The 19,145-nt window shown below is 43.2% G+C and overlaps 1 protein-coding gene across 5 annotated transcripts; it reads left to right on the forward strand.

Annotated features, from left to right (window-relative positions):
- Positions 1-55: 55 nt before the first annotated feature.
- Positions 56-19,141, forward strand: LOC139012437 (glutathione S-transferase A4-like). Of its 5 annotated transcripts, XM_070418418.1 has the most exons (9): positions 60-163; positions 1,441-1,605; positions 7,353-7,421; positions 8,264-8,370; positions 9,582-9,633; positions 13,178-13,310; positions 15,429-15,570; positions 17,494-17,625; positions 18,867-19,141. In XM_070418418.1, exons 4-9 carry the CDS (start codon positions 8,284-8,286, stop codon positions 18,987-18,989), a joined length of 669 nt encoding a protein of 222 aa, XP_070274519.1. In that variant the 5' UTR covers positions 60-163; positions 1,441-1,605; positions 7,353-7,421; positions 8,264-8,283; the 3' UTR covers positions 18,990-19,141. The 5 variants fall into 5 exon arrangements, with proteins under 5 accessions (XP_070274522.1, XP_070274519.1, XP_070274520.1 ...); XM_070418419.1 differs by lacking the exon at positions 1,441-1,605; XM_070418417.1 differs by lacking the exon at positions 60-163 and having other exon boundaries at positions 1,303-1,605.
- Positions 19,142-19,145: the final 4 nt, after the last annotated feature.

Here is a 19,145-nt window from a genome sequence, read left to right on the forward strand (position 1 = left end):
GGCAATAAGTTCCTCCCTCCCCCACCCTCAGGTCAGGTGAACCAGTGAGGTTAAAGGGCACGGCCGCGTAGAGAGCAGGCACAGAGGCCTGGTGTCTGGGACAAAAGGGGAAAGCTGATGGTGTGAGGCTCTGGTGTCTGTGACAGAGGAGGCGGTGCAACGGGTAAGGAGCCTGGGACCCAGCATTAGCCACTCAGAGAGGCTTTGGCAGACTAGGTGCCGGGAGGAACACCTGATCTCCTCCTGCTGCCTGGCTGGGGCTGTCGGTAGGGGCCAGCCTCCTGGGGAACCCCACAGAGCAGAAAGTGAGTTCCACCAGGCAGGGTCTGCTACAAACAACCAGTGTGGGCTCTTGTATTTGCTGGTGTTCCCTCTTCATCGAATGTGCCCAGGAGAGTGAGGGCTGGTTTCTTCTTGTCCTATCAGGGCACAGGTTCCCCCCCCACCCCCCCCCCCCCCCACCTAAGGGAGTCCCTCAGACCAGGAGGCCTGTAACACTCCCCGAACACCCAGGTGCCTCTTTCTCCTCAATTTGTTTTCTTCAGAGCACTTGACATCCTCTGGCATTTTGTCAGTTTAATCAGTCTCTGTCTTTATACTTAAAGTGGGTTTGTTGTAGAAATTATAATTGGGTCTTGTTTCAGTCCACCCGTAGTCTCTGTGCTTTAATTGATGTATTTAAGGCCACATTTAAAATCCTTGTTGCCGTGGCTGAATTAATCTGTACCATGTTTGTAACTGTTTTCTCTTTGTTTCCCTTGTTCTTTGTTGTTTTTTTCTTTTGTCTTCCCCTCTTTTTCTGCATTCTTTGTTTTTAATTGAGCATTTATATGGTTCTATTTTTTCTCCGCATGTCAATTATACCTCATTTTAAAAAATATATATTTTTCTTGATTTCAGAGAGGGAGGGAGAGGGAATTAGAAACATTAATGCACACCCCCTACTGGGGACTGAGCCTGCAACTTGGGCATGTGCCCTTGACCAGAATCAAAGCTGGGCCAACACTCTATCCACTGAGCCAAACCAGCTAGGGCTATAGCTCTTTTTTTTTTTTTAAGTTTAATTTGTTGCCCTAGAGTTTGCAATATATATTTAAGCTACACTAAGACCACTTTCAAATGGTAGTGCAGGTACCTTATAACACAGTTTTCCAAATTCCTCCCTCCTGTCCCTTATAACATTGCTGTCATAGATTTCATTTACCCATACGCTGTAATCATCTGATATATTGTTGCTGTTGTTATTTGAACACACTGCATTTATTTGTCTATATATTTATACTGTCCGTCTTCCCCAACTAGAATGGAAACACCACGGGAGGAGGAATTGGGCCTGTCGTGGCCACCATTCTAGAGTCAGGGCCAAAACGGGGTCTCAGTGTTGAGTGAGCCAGTGGAGTCTTCCTTTCTTCTTCCCTGGGTAACTTGGTGCACTGTCAGATACACTGACAATGGATGTAAAGTGAAGCCCCGGGGGCGTGTGCGAACTGGAATACTCACTGGCTAATCCCTTGAGTGGGCGGAGCTTGCAACTGGACAGATAAGGGTTATAAACCTTCACTTCGTCCCCCACCACACCGGAGACAAGAGCCAGGAAGTGATAAGGTTAGTGGTTAAATTTTTATACTCTTCTTGGGCTTGGTTGGATAGTTACATTTTGTGGCCAAATATGCAGCTTATAGTCAGCAATTGTTTTAATTTTGTGGTTAATTTAATGCCTATATTTCTAAACTTGCCTATATCAAATGAAAGGAGCAGATATTTTTTCCCCTGCAGAGTAGATACGTAAATGCACATGGTATGGCAAGTTACAGCTGGGCCTTTTGAAGACTTTCACTGCCTATGCCTGATCACATGGTACCAGACATGAACATTCCCCCACATCCATGTCACACATTACATGTGAGAGGACAGTGGTGCTTCAGTTGATTGGTGGACATAGCAGACTTAGCAGAACATAAACACGTATTACTCTTTGAGCCGTTACATTTTTCCCTCTTAGGCAAATCTCATATTTTTTACATAGTTGAAAAATCAGAGATGCCACCTGCTCTGTGCTAGGGTGCTAACGGGTAAACTAAGTCTCCTGCCTCTAGGTGTCTACTCCACTATGCTTGGAAGATTTCTTCCAAATAATCTGCCCCTGGGGTCTTCCTCTGGGGAACTGCAAGTTGAAAAGCAGGAGTCTCTGAGTCAAGCCCTGACACCATTTTTTTTCCCCTAAGACTTTTAACAGCTTCGGGCCATGTGGCAGTTCACCTGGCTTATTCTCTAAGCAGCCTTGGTGACCTAGGTAAATGAAAGTTTCTTTCTTGGCTGTATCTTTCCTATAAGTAAGTTTGTAAGTCTTGGGGGTATAAGCCAACCTCTTGTGAGTTTTGCGAATGTGAATCAACCCATTAGATACCCTCATGGAAAGGAAACTAAGGTTCTGAAACTGAAATACAAAGCTCTCTGGAGAAGATGCTTATTAGCATGTGAGGTTGGCCTAGAGCTCCCTCCTGATCGTCCTATTCCATCAGCAACCCACCCCCTCTCCACCTAGGAATATTGTTCAGCTGGGTTTGTGTGTTAAAAATGCTGTATAAATACTTGAGCTCTTTTTCAAAGTCTCATGTAGGAGACTTTCCCTTTGGTAAAATCCAAATACTGAATATGTCATATCTTACTAATGATGTGCTTTGCTATTGTTATGTATTAGAAAAATAGAAGAGAAATAATTCATAATCGAGTAAAAACAGACAAACTTTAAAGCTATACTGAAAGTCTTGGTTGTGCTCTGAAGCAGTATATACTTAAAGCTAAAACGAGCTACTTCTTTCCAAACTAGCAAAGTACAGTTCTGTGGGGAATACAGGGTTACCTGGGAGAGTTTTCTGTCTCCGTGACAAATTTTGATCTGCTGGTTATAATGCAGATAGGCCATTCTGATCCATTGGAGAAGCCAGAGTAAATGTCAAAGCTATTTTTATAAATAATAGATTTAGAATTGACATCTTGTATTCTGACCCAAAACATTTGCTAAAACTGGAAACCTTTTCAATGAACCCCTTAAATTTTTTATGATCCAGAAAAGTCAATAAAAGCCTGCTTTTTGCCTACCTGTTCAAATAAGTGAGAAAAATGTGTGTTGTTTTGCCTAAATCATCCAGAGTGACTGTTAAACATTGTCAGTTCACTAGAATTTCACCCCCAAAAGATTGGCTGCTTTCCCAACACATGCATTCAGCAGATAGGAGCATAGACCAAAGAATGAAGATGAGGGAAGAGAAGCAATATCAGAAGGATTGTTAAAACTAGAAGAAATGGAGGAAATTGTCTAATTCTGACCAACTCTTCATTGTATAGTTGAGGACTGACATTTCTTCCAGACATGCCCAGGGCTGGAACCTACATATCTGGTACTTTGTTAACATTGGGAATTGAAGAAGGCCTCACTCATTTCCTAGAAATTCCTCTTAAAAATATCCTTTAAAATAAAATTCCAGTGACTGAACAGCAGAATGACCGGTCAACCAGTCTCTATGACGTGCACTGACCACCAGGGGACAGACGCTCAATGCAGGAGCTGCCCCCTGGTAGTCAGTGGGCTCCCACAGTGGGAGCACCGCTCTACTGACCAGGATGAGCAGCGCTCCCACAGCGGGCCGATCCCTGCATGCCATGGCCCTACCAGTGCACGAATCCCGTGCACCAGGCCTCTAATATATATATATATTCCAGAGAGGAAGGGAAGGGAAGGGAAGAGAGAGATAGAAACATCAATGATGAGAGAGAATCATTGATCAGCTGCCTCCTGCATGACCCCTACTGGGGTTTGAGCCCACAATCCAGGCATGTGCCCTGGCTGGGAATCGGACCGTGACCTCCTGGTTCATAGTGCCATGCTCAACCTCTGAGCCACACCAGCCAAGTGGAATTCCTCTCATAGAGGGGGGATCAATACAAATGATCTCACATGGGAAATTTACTTACAATTCTCCCCAGTTCCCTCTGCCCTTCTCTCTCTCTATTCTGAGCCACCCACAACTCCGACACATCACCCTTTGCTCTGCCTACCTTTTAAACGCCATGCTCTGCAATTGTGCCTGCCCAGCAGTTCCTGGGAAGAATGACCCAGAGCCTCACACTGAGCCCCAGGTGCAGGTTAGTTGGGTTTTCATTCTAGACTCGGCTTCTCGAACTTTATTTACATATACAAGTGAATCGCCTGGGCACGTTTTGAAAAATGCAGACTCTGATTCACAGATGGGGCCCAGGGACTGTGCTTCTGCATTTCTAACACGCTTCCGGGCGAAGCTGATGCTGCTGGTCCAACACACCAGCAGAGAACGCTGCCCCTCCTTTTGGAAGCACACCTGAATGCCGCTGCGGTGTGGAGATACAGGTGTGTGTGTGTGTGTGTGTGTGTGCGCGCGCGCGCGCGCACCATTTATTGAGTCCTTACTATGTTCAGCAGTTTGTACACATTATCTATGTTCACCTTATAACTAATCAAATGAATTAGGAGCTATTAGCTCTGCTGTACAAATGAGGAAACTGGGCCTCAGAGAGGTTAAAAACCTTGTTCCAGTGAGAGGTAGAGCTGAAATATGTTTTTACTGTGGGTACCCAGCACTCACAGTAAAATAGATACATGTTCTATTTTCTAAAATATTGGGGGCATATTTATTATCCAAGGACCACACTCTGACTCTCCAAAGGTTGTCATGCCATCGTGGCTGCTTTCTGCTGACCCTCCTGAGGCGTGGGTCCCTGGGACTCTGGGTGGGGAAACACACCCCACTCTCATCTCAGGTGAAGCTGCACACAGGTGAAGTCTGTGAGCCCCCGCAGGTGAGTCTCAGTTCCCAGTGTCATCCGACCTCTGTGGGAAGCCTTCCAGGTTTGCTGAGTTCAGGGCACACCTTTTGGTCAACATCAGTAGCACAATCATGAGCTTTGAAGAGATGGAATGGATTTATACTCAGCTCAATGCCTTGGGTTCCGGGTCTTCCAGCAGCTTTTGCTCAGAGTGCTTGCATCTTGGGTAAAATCCAGAAAGCGCCGCTCCTTTGTTCCCTACCTCTTCATTTCCCACGGCTGGCCGGTCCCACGGCTGGCCGGAATGAAAGCTTCCGTTGCACCTGTTCTTTTAAGCTTTGATGATGTACTTTTTTTTTTTTTTTTTAACAATGAGAATAATTGGGTTTTCTATTTGAAGGGTAAACAAACCCAGTCGTCGGTATTACCAAGCTGTAATTTACCTTAATCTTTGTTGACATTCCTTAGAGGTCAAGGATAGAGGACTAAAGGACTTGGTTTTGTCCTTAACCTATAGTGCCATGGGGCAGGGAGCAGTAGGGCTGAGAAACAACATATAGACAGGGAGGGGCAAAAGTAGGTTTACAGTTGTGAGTAAGTAAAACAGATTTCCTCGTGCTTTTGTTAAACACCTATTTCCTTCTGACTTACCTTTTGTTAGTCTGGATGTTTCCATCACTAGAGATAGGTATTTTGATGGCAGGAACTACATACATGTTATTTATCTTTGTATGCCTGGAGTGCCTAACCTACTACTATATCCATAGTAGGAGTTCACTAAATGTTTGATGCTGAGAGAATAAAAGATGAAACACAGAAATTTAACACTTTAAGGAACTGGTATGTATCTCAAAGTGGCACATTGAGGTTACAGCTGCCACGTGTCTGGGTTTGTTCTATAAGAGATGGAAGAACTACACCGTCATCCCTGCCTTCCAGATGTTTCCCTTGTGAGAATTTTTTTAAAAATATATTTTATTGATTTTTTTACAGAGAGGAAGGGAGAGGGATAGAGAGTTAGAAACATCGATGGGAGAGAAACATCGATCAGCTGCCTCCTGCGCACCCCCCACTGGGGATGTGCCCGCAAGCAAGGTACATGCCCTTGACTGGAATCGAACCTGGGACCTTTCAGTCTGCAGGCTGATGCTCTAGCCACTGAGTCAAACTGGTCAGGGCCCTCGTGAGAATTTTGCAGTGAAGAGTTCGGCTGGTTCCTGGGTGGGAGCTCATAAGAGGTATTGGGCCCCTTCTCGGTGCTCAGCCCTTCTAGAAGGAACAGCCCTTCCTGGGAGGGGTTGGGCATGGGCACTGAAGTCCTGCTGAGCCCCTTAAAAAGTCATCCCATTTAGAAGGCCACCGAGCCAGCCGAGGCTGAGAGATGAGGAATGGTGGCTGCTTGGCCAGACTCAGCTGTGATTTATTTATGGGGCACACTAACATTTGCTGGGACTTTTCCAAGAAGCAGTAGCTGGTTATTAACAACTAGAGAAAAAAGTTTCCTTCTCTTGGACTAGAAGGGAGGGTTGCTGGGTTTAGTCCTGTTTATCTGAGATGGGGTCTCCTTCATTCTAATCCTGGGCTTTTAGGGCTCCCTCGGCACCTCTTAAGCCTTGGAGGTGATGGCAGGAAAGGGAGTGATTCTGTCCCTTGTAATTCAGCTCTGGGTCTTCAAGTTACATCCTTCCATCTCCCATGTGCCCGGAGAATGTGCAAGGGGCCAGCCGAAGTGAAGTGGGGGAAGCTGTGAGCACAAAGTCTGTACATAAAATACAAAATACACTTCCTTGTAAGAGTGAACCATGAAAATGCTCTGTTCACAAAATAAAGGCAGAAGCCACCCCAGATTTTACTTGTTGAATATCTTGTATTACAATATGGAGTCAGATTCACAAAAAGTTTTAGCTCCCTTTTGCAAATATCAATTGCATTTGCAACAAACACTTATGAATCCCCTATAAAACTAATAGGCAAACCTATCTTAGCATAAAAAACTCAAAGAATTGCTAACCCCACTGGCAATTTGCTTCAAGAAGCGAGGACTTCACTTGATATGGGTCAGATATTGTGTGTATTTCATCTATCACTTTAACTCAATCCTCACAACCATGACCCCATTTTAAGGATTAGGAGACTGAGGCTTGGGGAGGTGAACTAAGGTTGTACAATGGTGAGGACCACAGTAGATGCCACCTGGGGAGCTGAGGTCAGCCTCTCCATCCATGTGCTCGCCATCGGCTTCCTGAGCACCCTCCCACCCACAGAGCCTTGGGCACTGTGCCAGCGGGAAGTATTCTTGCTGTTTCCTTAAAGCATATGGGGTTCGAGGGGCAAATGGGGTAAAGGAGACCCAATAATCCTCTAAGTTGGCAAAGAGCTTTGGTTTATTCAAAGCACTTTACCTTTATCTCATTTGGTCACCCCATTAATCCTGTGACATGCACAGGGGTCACTAACCTAATACTTCCTGTGGTTCTACGACAGAAAGGACTGTCAGGTCTGCTTGCATGATCATTCTACTCTCCTAGTATAATTTTTCTCAATTATAGACGACGACACGAAGGCAGACCAAGGTTTAAGGAACTGGTCCTGAGCTTACCCAGCTCCTTGCTGGCCAGGTAAGGACTTGAATCCTGGTCCTGTGTAGGTCTGTGTCTATGCTTGTCCCAGACTCAGGAAAGCCTTTGGCAGAAATGAGAGTCCCCAAGTCCCACCGAACATTTCAATCCAAACAAGCCCAGCCCCTTGCCGCTGTTAGGAAAGATTATATTTTGTAAGATCATTAATGAAACCGTCATATTAACTCCTGCTTCCTTTTCTCAAAATACCAGAGGCAGTCTCTCAAATCTACAGAAAACCTTGATATGTATAATCTGTTCTTTTTCCTTAAATTGTGAGATAGAGCATACCTGCATATAGGAGGTTGCAAAAACATTTATGTGCAGTTTATTTTTTAATTTTTTAAAATATTTTTATTGATTTTAGAGAGGAAGGGAGAGTGAGAGAGAGAGAAACATCAATGATGAGAGAGAATCACTGATTGGCTGCCTCCTGCACGCCTCCCACTGGGGATTGAGCCCGCAACCCAGGCATGTGCCCTTGACTGGAATTGAACCTAGCACCCTTCACGCCGACGCTCTATCAAAACTGGTTAGGACTATGTGCAGTTTAAAGATAAATTATAAAGGCTAATTACTAATTCTGTTTTAAGAAATAGAACATTATTAGCATCCCAGGATGCCTCAAGCTCCTCCAATCATAACCTGTATTCTCCCACTAGAGGTGACCATCCTGCTGCTGGGGTCATTATTTTCTGGCTTTTCTTCATAGTTTTCCTACTATGCACCAGTATGCATCCCTGGACAACAGCTTCATTTGCCTGTCTTGGAATTGTTACAAACAGATACCCTCCATATGGTGTGTGTTCGTTTGCTCGTTAACATCTTATTTGGCCCTTTAGGAAACCCTGAGCCGGGCGTCATGGCAGCCAAACCCAAGCTCTGGTACTTTCCTGGCCGGGGCAGGATGGAGTCGATCCGCTGGCTGCTGGCTGCAGCTGGCGTGGAGGTTGGTTCCTGACTGGGAAAAGGAAGGAGGGCAGTTGGGGTGAGACTGAAGTGAGCTTCTTCCCTCTTCAAAATTCAGGATGGTGCCTCCCAGCCACACTGGCTCTTTCTCTTTCCAGCTGTCTTCCTTTGTAAGAGATGCAGAGGGGATCGTGGTCCTTGGTGTAAGCAGGGGTGGGAGGGCAGAAGCCAAGGAAGGTGTTCTGGGAGCTTTGTAGGGGCTGGCAAGATCTTGGTGGGTCACAAGATAAAGGAGAGTAAGGAAACCACATAGGGATCATTTCTTTCATCTGGCCCAGCTGATTTCCTGGGGTCCTTTAGCTCTGCCATAGCATCTTAGTCACGTGCTACCCAGGGCTGCCGACTGGAATACTAGGCCCACTGCAATCTGGTCTCCCCTTGAATCATCCTCTGAAGAGCATGCCCCACTGGGATCTTTTTTAACTCTGAGTTCCCTCTCCGCTGACTTTTCATAGATTTTCACAAGTGTTATTGTTTGGTTTCATGCAGGTATAGCCTTCCTTTTCTCTACTTCAATGTCATCTCCTCTGGAACAAGGGCTGGTGATCCTGGTTTTTCTCTATTCCCTTTAGAGAATTCTCTCCTAACATTGCTCACCTCATCCTAATCCCATCTTGAGGTTTGAGGGACAAAAGTCACTCTTCGTTACCAAAGCTTTAGAAACTCCACCGTTAAGTAATATTAACCTCACCTGAGTAATGATCTTTGGACCCCTTTCATTGAATATATGAGCATCAAAGAGAAATTTGATTAGAAGGAAAATAACACAAAAGGAGAGGAGAAAGGAAAGAAAAAACAGAAGAGGAGAGATCATTGGGGAAGTTGGAGAAAAAGACAAGAGTTTGGAGAGAAGAGCTAAGGCAAAGGAAAGGAAAAAATATGAATGGGGGTGTGGGGTATGCTTTAGGTAGGCCAAGAACAAAAAGGGTTCCAATCCCAAGGGACTCTAAGCTTATCTACACACACACTCTCTATCAGAATTGTTCAGCTGTGTGGTAGTTGATGGCTTTGTGTTCCTTTTAAATTTTTCCTTTCTTGAAGCCATTGGGCATTTTATACCAAGAGCATCTCTCTCTCTCTCTCTCTCTCTCTCTCTCTCTCTCTCTCTCTCTCTCTCTTCCTCTCCCCCCTCACATCTCTGTCTCTCAGCACCTTATTAAAGTTATAACAATGTCTCTGTCCTTTATCCAGTTTGAAGAAGAATTTCTTGAAACAAGAGAGCAATATGAGAAGTTGCAGAAGGGTAAGCCTAGATTTGTTCAATCTCATCTTATTGGGAAAAAATAGAAATGTGTTTCTGGAAGTACTCATTTCATTATAAAACACAGAACTCTAGAATGTCAATTATCAGAAAAGGCACACAGTATGACTGCTAACATGGATTGCCTGTTCACTGTGTCCCTGGCACGAAGCTAAATTTGTCATCTCCATAGTCTCTTTAGCCTTCATAAAAGCTTATCAAGTAGGTTACAACCCCAGACCTCAATTGAAGATTCATGAACATGGGTGACCAGTGCCAATTGGTTCAAAACTCCCCATCTCACTGAAGAATCCTTTAAGAATTCTTAAATAATGATCCAGTGGGCTGAAGGGGAAGGAGAAAAAAGGAAGGGAAATGTGACCTAAGATATTCTCTAGTTCTCATTGTTCATATCCACTTCTTCTTGGTGGTTTTAATAGATTAACAGAAATCTTTCTATTAGGTCACAATTTTAGAATCAAGACCATAGAAAAGATCCAAATTTGTTTAAATGTGGATCCAAGAAGACATCTTTAATCCATATGATTCCCCAGAAAAATTTCCCAGAGGAAAAAAAAGAGTACTTTCAAATTTCTAACAGCTATAACATTATTTTTCTTATCTAAGGAAACCTGAGTGTCCCACTGTTGCTGATAAACAATCATTGACAAATTACTATTATTATTTTATTAAAATTTTTTTTATTTGAGAAAGAGGAAGGGAGAGGGGGGAGAGAGAAACATTGATGTGAGAGTGAAGCATTGATCTGAATGCTCCCTAAAGGGGATTGAGCCCACAACTCCAGTATGTGCCCTGACTGGGAATTAAACAGCAACCCTTTGGTGCACAGGAAGATGCCCAACCAATTGAGCCATATGGGCCAGGGTGAATGGTTTTTAAGGAAAACATTCACCCAATAGTTAGCAGACCTTCCACTTGTAAGCTGTGTGACTTTGGGCAACACCTTTAACTTCTCTACATCCTGTCTTTTAAAAAACATTTTTTTCTATTAACGTATAGTTGACACAAGTCTCCTCTTTACCATAACATAAAAATGATCTCTATGGTCGGATTGCAGTGGGCCAGATCTTATTGAGTGGGGAAGGCCTGATCACCCCTTTCCCAATTCTTGTCCAGGAATCCCCCTGAAGCTTTTCTTCGTCTTTATTTCTGCCCCACTTTCCCGCAAACAAGGACAGTTACTGGTGCATAGTAGGGATTAAATACATGCATATTGAATAAACAAATGAAAGTATCTCCATAATCTTGCCCATGATCATTCTGGCAGGAGTGCTCCCTAAGAGCCTCTAAAATACTCCAGCTCTCTTTGAGTCTGTGATGCTGCTTTATGTTTGGGACACCCTCCTGGCCATGCCTGCTGTTTGTGAACAAAAGGCAGAGAGGGACAGCAGAAAGGTCACTGGGCCACTGGGCTGGGAGTCAGAGGCCCACTTCTGCTGGCTTAGCTGTCCCCTGACTCTGTCAGTTTGGGCAAATCCCTTGTGCCTCCGTTGGCCTCCACCCTGCCATTGTCTAAAATATGAATGCTTTGAACTAAATGATCTCAAACATCCTTTTCTGCGCTCTTGATCTTAGATTTTTTTAATCATCCAGAAGACGATCATCAGCTCCTGATTCTAATGGATATTTGCATCATAAGCAGTAGAGCCCAGCTTTAGATACTCCTCCAATATTGGACAAATGTAGAACTTTTAGGAAATTGATGTCTCAATAGCAGTATTCATATTTACAAAGCATGTTTACTAGTATGATCTTATTCCTATGCAAAGAAACTCAGTAAGACAGGACAGATAGCGTTACAGATCAGAGAATAAACTCAGAGAAGCTAGAGACTTGACTAACATCGTCATCTAGATATGGACACTGGGTCCCTGAAAGCTGTTCCTGGTTTCTGCACTGGTGTTCTCCCCACCATCCTCTACTGCCTCCCACTAAGTACAGTAGGAAAGGTAGTGAAATTGGGGAAATTAATTGTGGCCTTTCCCAATGCACTAGTGAAGTCTGGTTTTTATTCTGGGTCAAGTTCCTTAATCTCAGCAATGTAGAGGTGTAAATGAAATATAAAGGCTATTCAATTCTTCCAGACCCCATGAAAAGAGCACTATTTGTAGTATTTATTTTTTTAATGTATTTATTTATTTATTTATTTATTTTTGGTTAATCTTTACCCAAAGATATTTTTCCACTGATTTTTAGAGAGGGTGGAAAGGAAGGGGAGAGACAGAGAGAGAAACATTGATGTGTGAGAGACACATCGATTGTTTGCCTCCCACATGCACTCCGACCAGGGCCGGGATGAAGACTGCAACCGCAGTACATGCCCTTGACCAGAATTGAACCTAGGACCCTTCAGTCCGAGGGCTGATGCTTAATCCACTGAGCCAAACCAGCTAGGACTTGCAGTATCTTTTTAAAACACATTATTATATAGGCAGTCATTCACAAAGAAGAAAATTTGATTTTACTAAGCATCTACTATTGACAGTATTTAGTATTTTTTTTTAATATATTTTATTGATTTTTTAACAGAGAGGAAGGGAGAGAGATAGAGAGTTAGAAACATCGATGAGAGAGAAACATCGACCAGCTGCCTCCTGCACATCTCCCACTGGAGATGTGCCCGCAACCCAGGTACATGCCCTTGACTGGAATCGAACCCAGGACCCTTCAGTCCGCAGGCCGACGCTCTATCCACTGAGCCAAACCGGTTTCGGCCAGTATTTAGTATTTTACTAATGTTATCTCATTTCATCTTTTCAAAAATCCTGCTAAATAGGTATTATTACTATTTTAGAGAAAAGGGAGCTGAAGCTCTAAGTAAGTCATGGCTGAAAAGGGCTGAAGCTGGCATTTAGACCCGGGTATGCCAGGGTTCTTAGTATCACATCAGCTGATGTTGTATGGACCTAGAGTGCTACCTGATGTACTTTTTAAAGAATTCAGACTCTCAGACTCCACCTCTGAATGAGGACATCTGGGAAGTGGGTGGATATTTTTAACAACCCACCTCCTCCAGGCGATTCTTGTACACTCTAAACTTTGAGAATCAGTCATAGTAAATGTAGAAAGTCCTAAATAGCCCGGCTGCTGGCATGGTTCAGTAGTTGAGCATCAACCTATGAGGTCACAGTTCAATTCCCAGTCAGGGCACATGCCTGGGTTGTGGGCTCAATCCCCGTTGTACAGTGTGCAAGAGGTAGCTGATGAATGATTCTCTCTCATCATTGATATTTCTATCTCTCTCTCCTTCCTTCCTTCCTTTCTGAAACCAATAAAAATATCTTTAAAAAAAAGAAAATCCTAAATAATCACGACTAACCAACACACAAAAATGCATGAACCATCAAGCAAATCTCAAATTTTCCATTAAGCAAATGGTAGTTATTTCCTCAACAACTGGGGTCTTTAACTCACCACTTTGGATAAAAACTAAAAATCATTCAACAAAATTAAAAGTGGACATTTTTGCAGGCTTACAACAGCCATGGAAGGAGAGTATTTTAATCTTTCTTTGCTCAAATCACAGATGGGCGCCTGCTTTTTGGCCAAGTGCCTCTGGTTGAAATTGATGGGATGATGCTGACGCAGACCAGAGCCATCCTCAGCTACCTGGCTGCCAAGTACAACTTGTATGGAAAGGATCTGAAGGAGACAGTCAGGTACCATAGGATTTATGTCTGTACTTGATTCTTATCCAGGCCTCTGTAGGCACCCACTGAGACCTGGGTCAGCTGTAGCCTTTCAGCCTGGACTGAGGGGGAAGGCAAGGCAACAAGGGGAAATGTACTCTTGTTACACCCAGCATGACTTATGCTTAACTCTGAATAAATACTCTAGGCTTCTCCTTTTACTGCTCAGAGCAATCTGCATTCAACATTCTCATATTCTCTCTCCACTCCTAACAAAATATCTTCTCATAAAATGACCTGGCAAACTATTCTACATGAAGGTGAAAATGAATGAACTAATAAATAAATATTGAGCGATGAGCTATTACTGCAAATAATGCAGTGCAACACATCCTGAAGTCCATTGATGTAAATCAGCAAGTGTTTATTATTACTCACCAGTCTGTGGGTCATCTGAGTGGTGGCCGTATCTGGGCCCGGCTTGACTTATCTTGACTGAACTCACTCATATGTCAACCAGTAGTCAGCCAGGAGGCTCTGGTTGTGGGTGTTGGCTGAATATTGATTGGGAGGCAAATGGGCCATACACCTTCCATCTTCTAATATATTTTTTTAAAGATGTGTTTATTGATTTTTAGAGAGAAAGGAAGGGATAGGGATAGAGAGATAGAAACATTAATGATAGAGAAACATCAGAGATTGGCTGCCTTCTGCATGCCCCACACTGGGGATTGAGCCCACAACCCTGACATGTGCCCTGACCAGGAATCAAACTGGTGTCCTCTTGGTTCCTGGGTCAATGCTCAACCACTAAGCCACACCAGCTGGGCCCCATCCTCTCATCTTGAACTTGTCTCATGGAGGCTAGGCAGGGTTCTGAGATAGTGAAAGTACACAAGGCCTCTTAAGTACTAGGCTAAAAACTAGTTACTTATTAATTCCTTCTCATTCTATTGGTCAAAACAAGTTACAAAGGCAACCCAGGAAACAGACCCCATCTATTGATGGAATAAAGTGCAGGTTTTATCACAAATACTGGAGGGTGAACATTTGTGGCTATTTGGATGATTGGTTTAATTTCACAGGAGATAAGGAGATTTAAGACAAAACAAATATAACTATAAAAGTTTATCTGGATTTGGGGGTCAAAGGGCATTTTCAGTGTTCTCTTATCACCATAAGCATGGATATGATGAGATGGTCAGTAAATACAGAAGACTTGGTAGAAGTAAGGTCCACGCTCAATTGTTCAGAAAAATGAGAGATCCTAACATAGAAATAAGCAGTCCATAAACAGAGGCAGCTTACCCCAACTTCCCATAGCTCTATCTTTAAAATTGATTTAGTCCTTCTAACCTGGCAATCCCAAGGGCACATGCCCAGAGAAGCAATTTCAAGCACAGCGTATGAATAGAATCTTTTTATAACAACGTAAACAAATACTAATGTGCAAAAAACTGTCTGCTTCTCCTTGTCTCAATGCATGTTTTTAATTGTTGTTTTTTAAATACCATTAAGTTTGTTGGACGCTTAGCACATAGTGGGTGTACAAAGACACACAACCCTTAATGAGTTTGCAAACTGGTTGCAGAGATAACTAGCATAGCATGAAAATAATAGTAATGTATCTACTATGATTAGACTTTTAATAACCTTTTTAAAAAAGTGTTTGCCAAAAAAACCACTTTTTTCAAAGGAAAAATTTTAAGAGAATAACATGAGTTATTTGTCCAACCTGACTAGGATAGTAAACTTCTTTCTCAGATGCCTGGTCAACAGAAGACCTGATAAATGATATATCTTCCAAGTGAAAAGGTCCTGGTACTAAATTGTTTTGTTTTTTCAGTAAACTTCATTCTTTTCGGTCTTTAAATCCATAATAAACTAATTGCTTGTTTATGGAAGGTTTCAACTTAGAATCACTCATTAATTCTTTCTCGCGTCCCTTTATTCACTAAACATTTCCAGACACCCTACTATACGGAGATCACTAGGCTGGTTCTGGCTTCAGAAATCATTCCTGAGCATAGACACGAAGGGAGGGAGAATCAAGTCATTCCCCCCAATTCCTATTAAACCACAGAAGTTGCATGTTGGGAACCCCGTACTGGAAGCTTCCTCTGGGAATGAATCACACTGTTTTGTCAGGATCAACATGTACGCCGATGGCACTCAGGACCTCATGGGGATGATCATGATGGCTGCATTCAAACCCCCAGAGGAAAAAGAGGAGAACATCGCTTTAATTGTGACAAAAGCGAAAACCCGTTACTTCCCGGTCTTTGAAAAGGTAGGCTGCAGGGATCCAACCCTGCGGTGTGGCCGGCGCCCAGATGCTCCAGCGACAGCTGCGTACTCAGATCCTGTGGGGCGGGGCTGGGGGAGAGGGGGGTAGACAAGGGAGGAGCTGACCTCTCGGGACCACCCTCCAATTCTCCTCTTGTCCCGGAGCGGAAATGGAGAAGGGAAGGACGAAGCTGGGAGGGAAGGCGGGAGAGGGGCGGGGCAAGGCAAGTTTCCCCCCTTCCCAGGCTGCAGGGATCCAGGCCTTGCACATTTCCGATTGCTGATAAGACTAAAAGAGTGAGTATCCGAAAAGACAGAAACCATGTTAGAGCTTTCCTGCATCTGGACTAAAACTTTAGTAAGGATTCCAAAACAAATGGCATGTCTAATTATGGAACCCGCAACACAACAGACTTAGAATAGACCAAATACAATGAAAGGATACAGTATTTCTGTTCTGATTTAAACAAACAAACAAACAAAATGATCCGCCCAAGGCATCATCATCTCAATTCATTGTGTCAGATATTTCTTTAGGCTTTAATACTGTTGGCTAATCATGCCTCACTCAAAAGACAAAGCCTCTTAAAGTTACAACTTTTCTGACATCATTTTGGGGCAAATGCTAATTACAGATGTCTTCTCAGTGTATCTGTTAAAGTTCCAGGAGGGCAGCATGCCACATGATAAAGACTTGTTAGTATAGGGTTCCATATATAAAGGTTTGCAGGCCAACATAATTCTGTGGTATAATTCAGAATAAGTTAGCCTTTGCCTTGAAAAAGAATGATTTATTGTTGACCAAACTATAATGAGTTTTGCCAGAAGCTCAGAGTATTAGACAAGCAGGTTCCTGTTTATTTGGGGACAATGTGCAGTGATGTTGAAATACCTTTCATTGAAAAAGGGAAAAACTAGTATGATTATTTAAGTTATGGTGTTGTGAACTGGGCTTTATCATATCATGGATTTTGAAATACGTGTGGCCTAATCCCAGCACATCCCAAAATGTTTAAAATAATTTATTTGTTCAAATCAGGATCAAACTCAATTTTGTTTACTGTAATTAGTCAATTACATAATATTTTAAAATCGCTCCCTTTAATTTCAGGTTCTTTCCTCTTGCTTTCTCTCCTCTTCCCTCTTGCATTTGTCTTGCCGGGTTTCTCACAGCCTGGAGTTTACTATTGCAACATAACTCTTTCATTCCCTAGATATTCTGTCAATTGGGAGTTAGAATTAGAAGCTTGACAGGTTCAAGTTTGATGTGTTTTGGCCAGACCGCTTCATCGGTGGTGTTGTGTAGTTCATTAGGAAGCACATTTTATCTGGTTGTCACTGTTCTTATGACTCAATGTAATTTATGATCGGTGCCTAGACCCACTGATTTATCAGTAGATGCAAATGTTGACATCCCAATCCTGCCAGTTGCTCTTCACTTGTTAGCTGGAATCCTTTCTATAAAATGACTCTTCGCCTCATAATGTATTTGGTTACTCTGGAATATGGTTTTTGTAGGAAAGTAGGATAAATGCTACTTTCTTTATATTCACCACGTTTGGACTTCTTGTATCCCATTTGTGATTTATTTGTATTTGTGGTACAAACCATGATCTTCGTGTCGCCCTCTTCTGGTTGGTGGGGACACTTTTACTTAACCAGCTCTAGTCTCATAACAGGAAGCTCCATTCTGGCACTTTACCACCCATGATGTCTTAATAATCACTGACAAATTTCCCAAAAGATGGTGCTAATTTACAGCAATGTGTAAGAGTATCGGTTTCATCCTGTCCTTGCCAGCATTCTTGAGGATTATCAAGACCAAGATTCTTTAGCAAATTTGATCTGTACATGTTTTGTAAGTGTTTAGCCAGGCAAAATAGTCTCTACTTTTATTTGATATTCTTTGTTATTTTTCTTTCTGCAGATTTTGAAAGACCATGGAGAGGATTTCCTTGTTGGCAACAAATTCAGCTGGGCAGATGTACAACTCTTAGAAGCTATCTTAATGGTGGAAGAACTCAATGCTTCTGTTCTCTCGGACTTCCCTCTGCTAAAGGTAGTGTGTTAACATCTACACAAAACCCAGGGGGGAAATGAATAAAAACAAAGACTGAAACAAAGTGTGCCTCCAGGTCAATCTCAGAAGGAACTCAAGAAGACTGTTTTAAAAAATCATTATTTTCTCATTTTGTAATTTTCTCCTACTCACACTATAAGATCATTCTATATATTAAAAAAAGCCAGCAACCCGAATGCCAAATACCAAATGACTAGAACAACCGGTCACTATAACGCCCATTGCAGCCAGTCCTGCTCCCAATTGGCCCCCCAACCCTGATTGGCCCATAGCCCCTCCCCCCGCCAGCCCCACCCCCGCCCCCCGATCAGCAACCCCCCACCCTGATTGTGGGCAGGGCTGGCCGGCCAACTGCCCACAGCCCCTCCCCACAGCTGGCCTGGCCCCTGATCGGCCCCCCTACCCCATCAGGGGAGGGGCTGGCTGGACCCCACCTGTGCATGAATTCATGCACTGGGCCTCTAATTAGGAAATAAAATCTTACAAAGGGAAAAAGAATAGATTATTTTGGTTTCGGGCATAAACATTTAGTGTATTTTTCATTTTTGTAGTGCTTTCCATTTTTTGTTTATTTGTTTAGCACTTTGAGTTTTTCCTGATGAAGCAAGGATGACAAGTCTGTCTTTGTTGTTTCCCTTCCCTCTCCTACCAAACAACTCTGCTTCCTGATAGTCCCCCTGACTCCAGGGCCTCCACAAAGTCCCTCAATGAGACATTGATGAGAGAGAAATATCAATCAGCTACCTCCTACACACCCCCTTCTGGGGATTGAGCCCGCAACCTGGGCATGTGCCCTGACTGGGAATGGACTGGTGATTTCTTGGTTCATAGGTTGACACTCAACCACTGAGCCACACTGGCTGGACTGTGTTAACATTCTTATAATTATTTCTTTGCTAGCACCTTTACTTATTCCCTTATAAACTCCTAGAACAAGAGTTGACAGGTTAAAGAATTTTTTTGAGTTTTTAACACACACTGCCTAATTATGACAGTGATTTTTTAAAATTAAGATAATGTAACTCAGGCTATACACACCAGCCATTGTATTATCCTTCTCAGGAATATCAGCAAACATGCATTGAGGGATTAACTCAGATTCAACACACTGGGCTCCATACGCCGCTGGTCTAGGTAACCTCCACTCATGACAAAGTTTTGATTTTTCTTAAAGGTTGTGACCGCTATGGAGGCCCTGATTTTGCTGTTTCTCATTCCAGGCATTTAAAGCAAGAATCAGCAACATCCCTACAATTAAGAAGTTCCTGCAGCCTGGGAGTCAGAGGAAGCCACCTGCGGATAGCCGCTACGTTGACGTGGTCAGGCACGTTCTGCAGTTCTAATGGCAGCAGGCCTTGCTATGGTGCACGGCCGCCATCAGCCACAGCCTCGCACGTGCCGGAGCTCACTGTAGATTCTAGGTGTAAAATGTCTGGAAAGAGCAAAGCAGTACTGCCATCAACTGCCAATGCCAATTAAATGAAACATGAGACCATTTG

This window comes from Myotis yumanensis, unplaced genomic scaffold (genome assembly GCF_028538775.1).
Source record: "Myotis yumanensis isolate MYYU_CA2020_CCGP unplaced genomic scaffold, mMyoYum1.0.hap1 SCAF_6, whole genome shotgun sequence".
NCBI classification, from domain to species: Eukaryota; Metazoa; Chordata; class Mammalia; order Chiroptera; family Vespertilionidae; genus Myotis; species Myotis yumanensis.

Coding starts and splice junctions, on each gene's coding strand:
- LOC139012437 (XM_070418421.1), top strand. CDS start 8,284: ATGGCAGCCAAACCCAAGCTCTGGTACTTTCCTGGCCGGGGCAGGATG. Junction 8,371..9,581: donor TGGCTGCAGCTGGCGTGGAG/GTTGGTTCCTGA, acceptor TCCTTTATCCAG/TTTGAAGAAGAATTTCTTGA. Junction 15,571..17,493: donor ACTTCCCGGTCTTTGAAAAG/GTAGGCTGCAGG, acceptor TTCTTTCTGCAG/ATTTTGAAAGACCATGGAGA.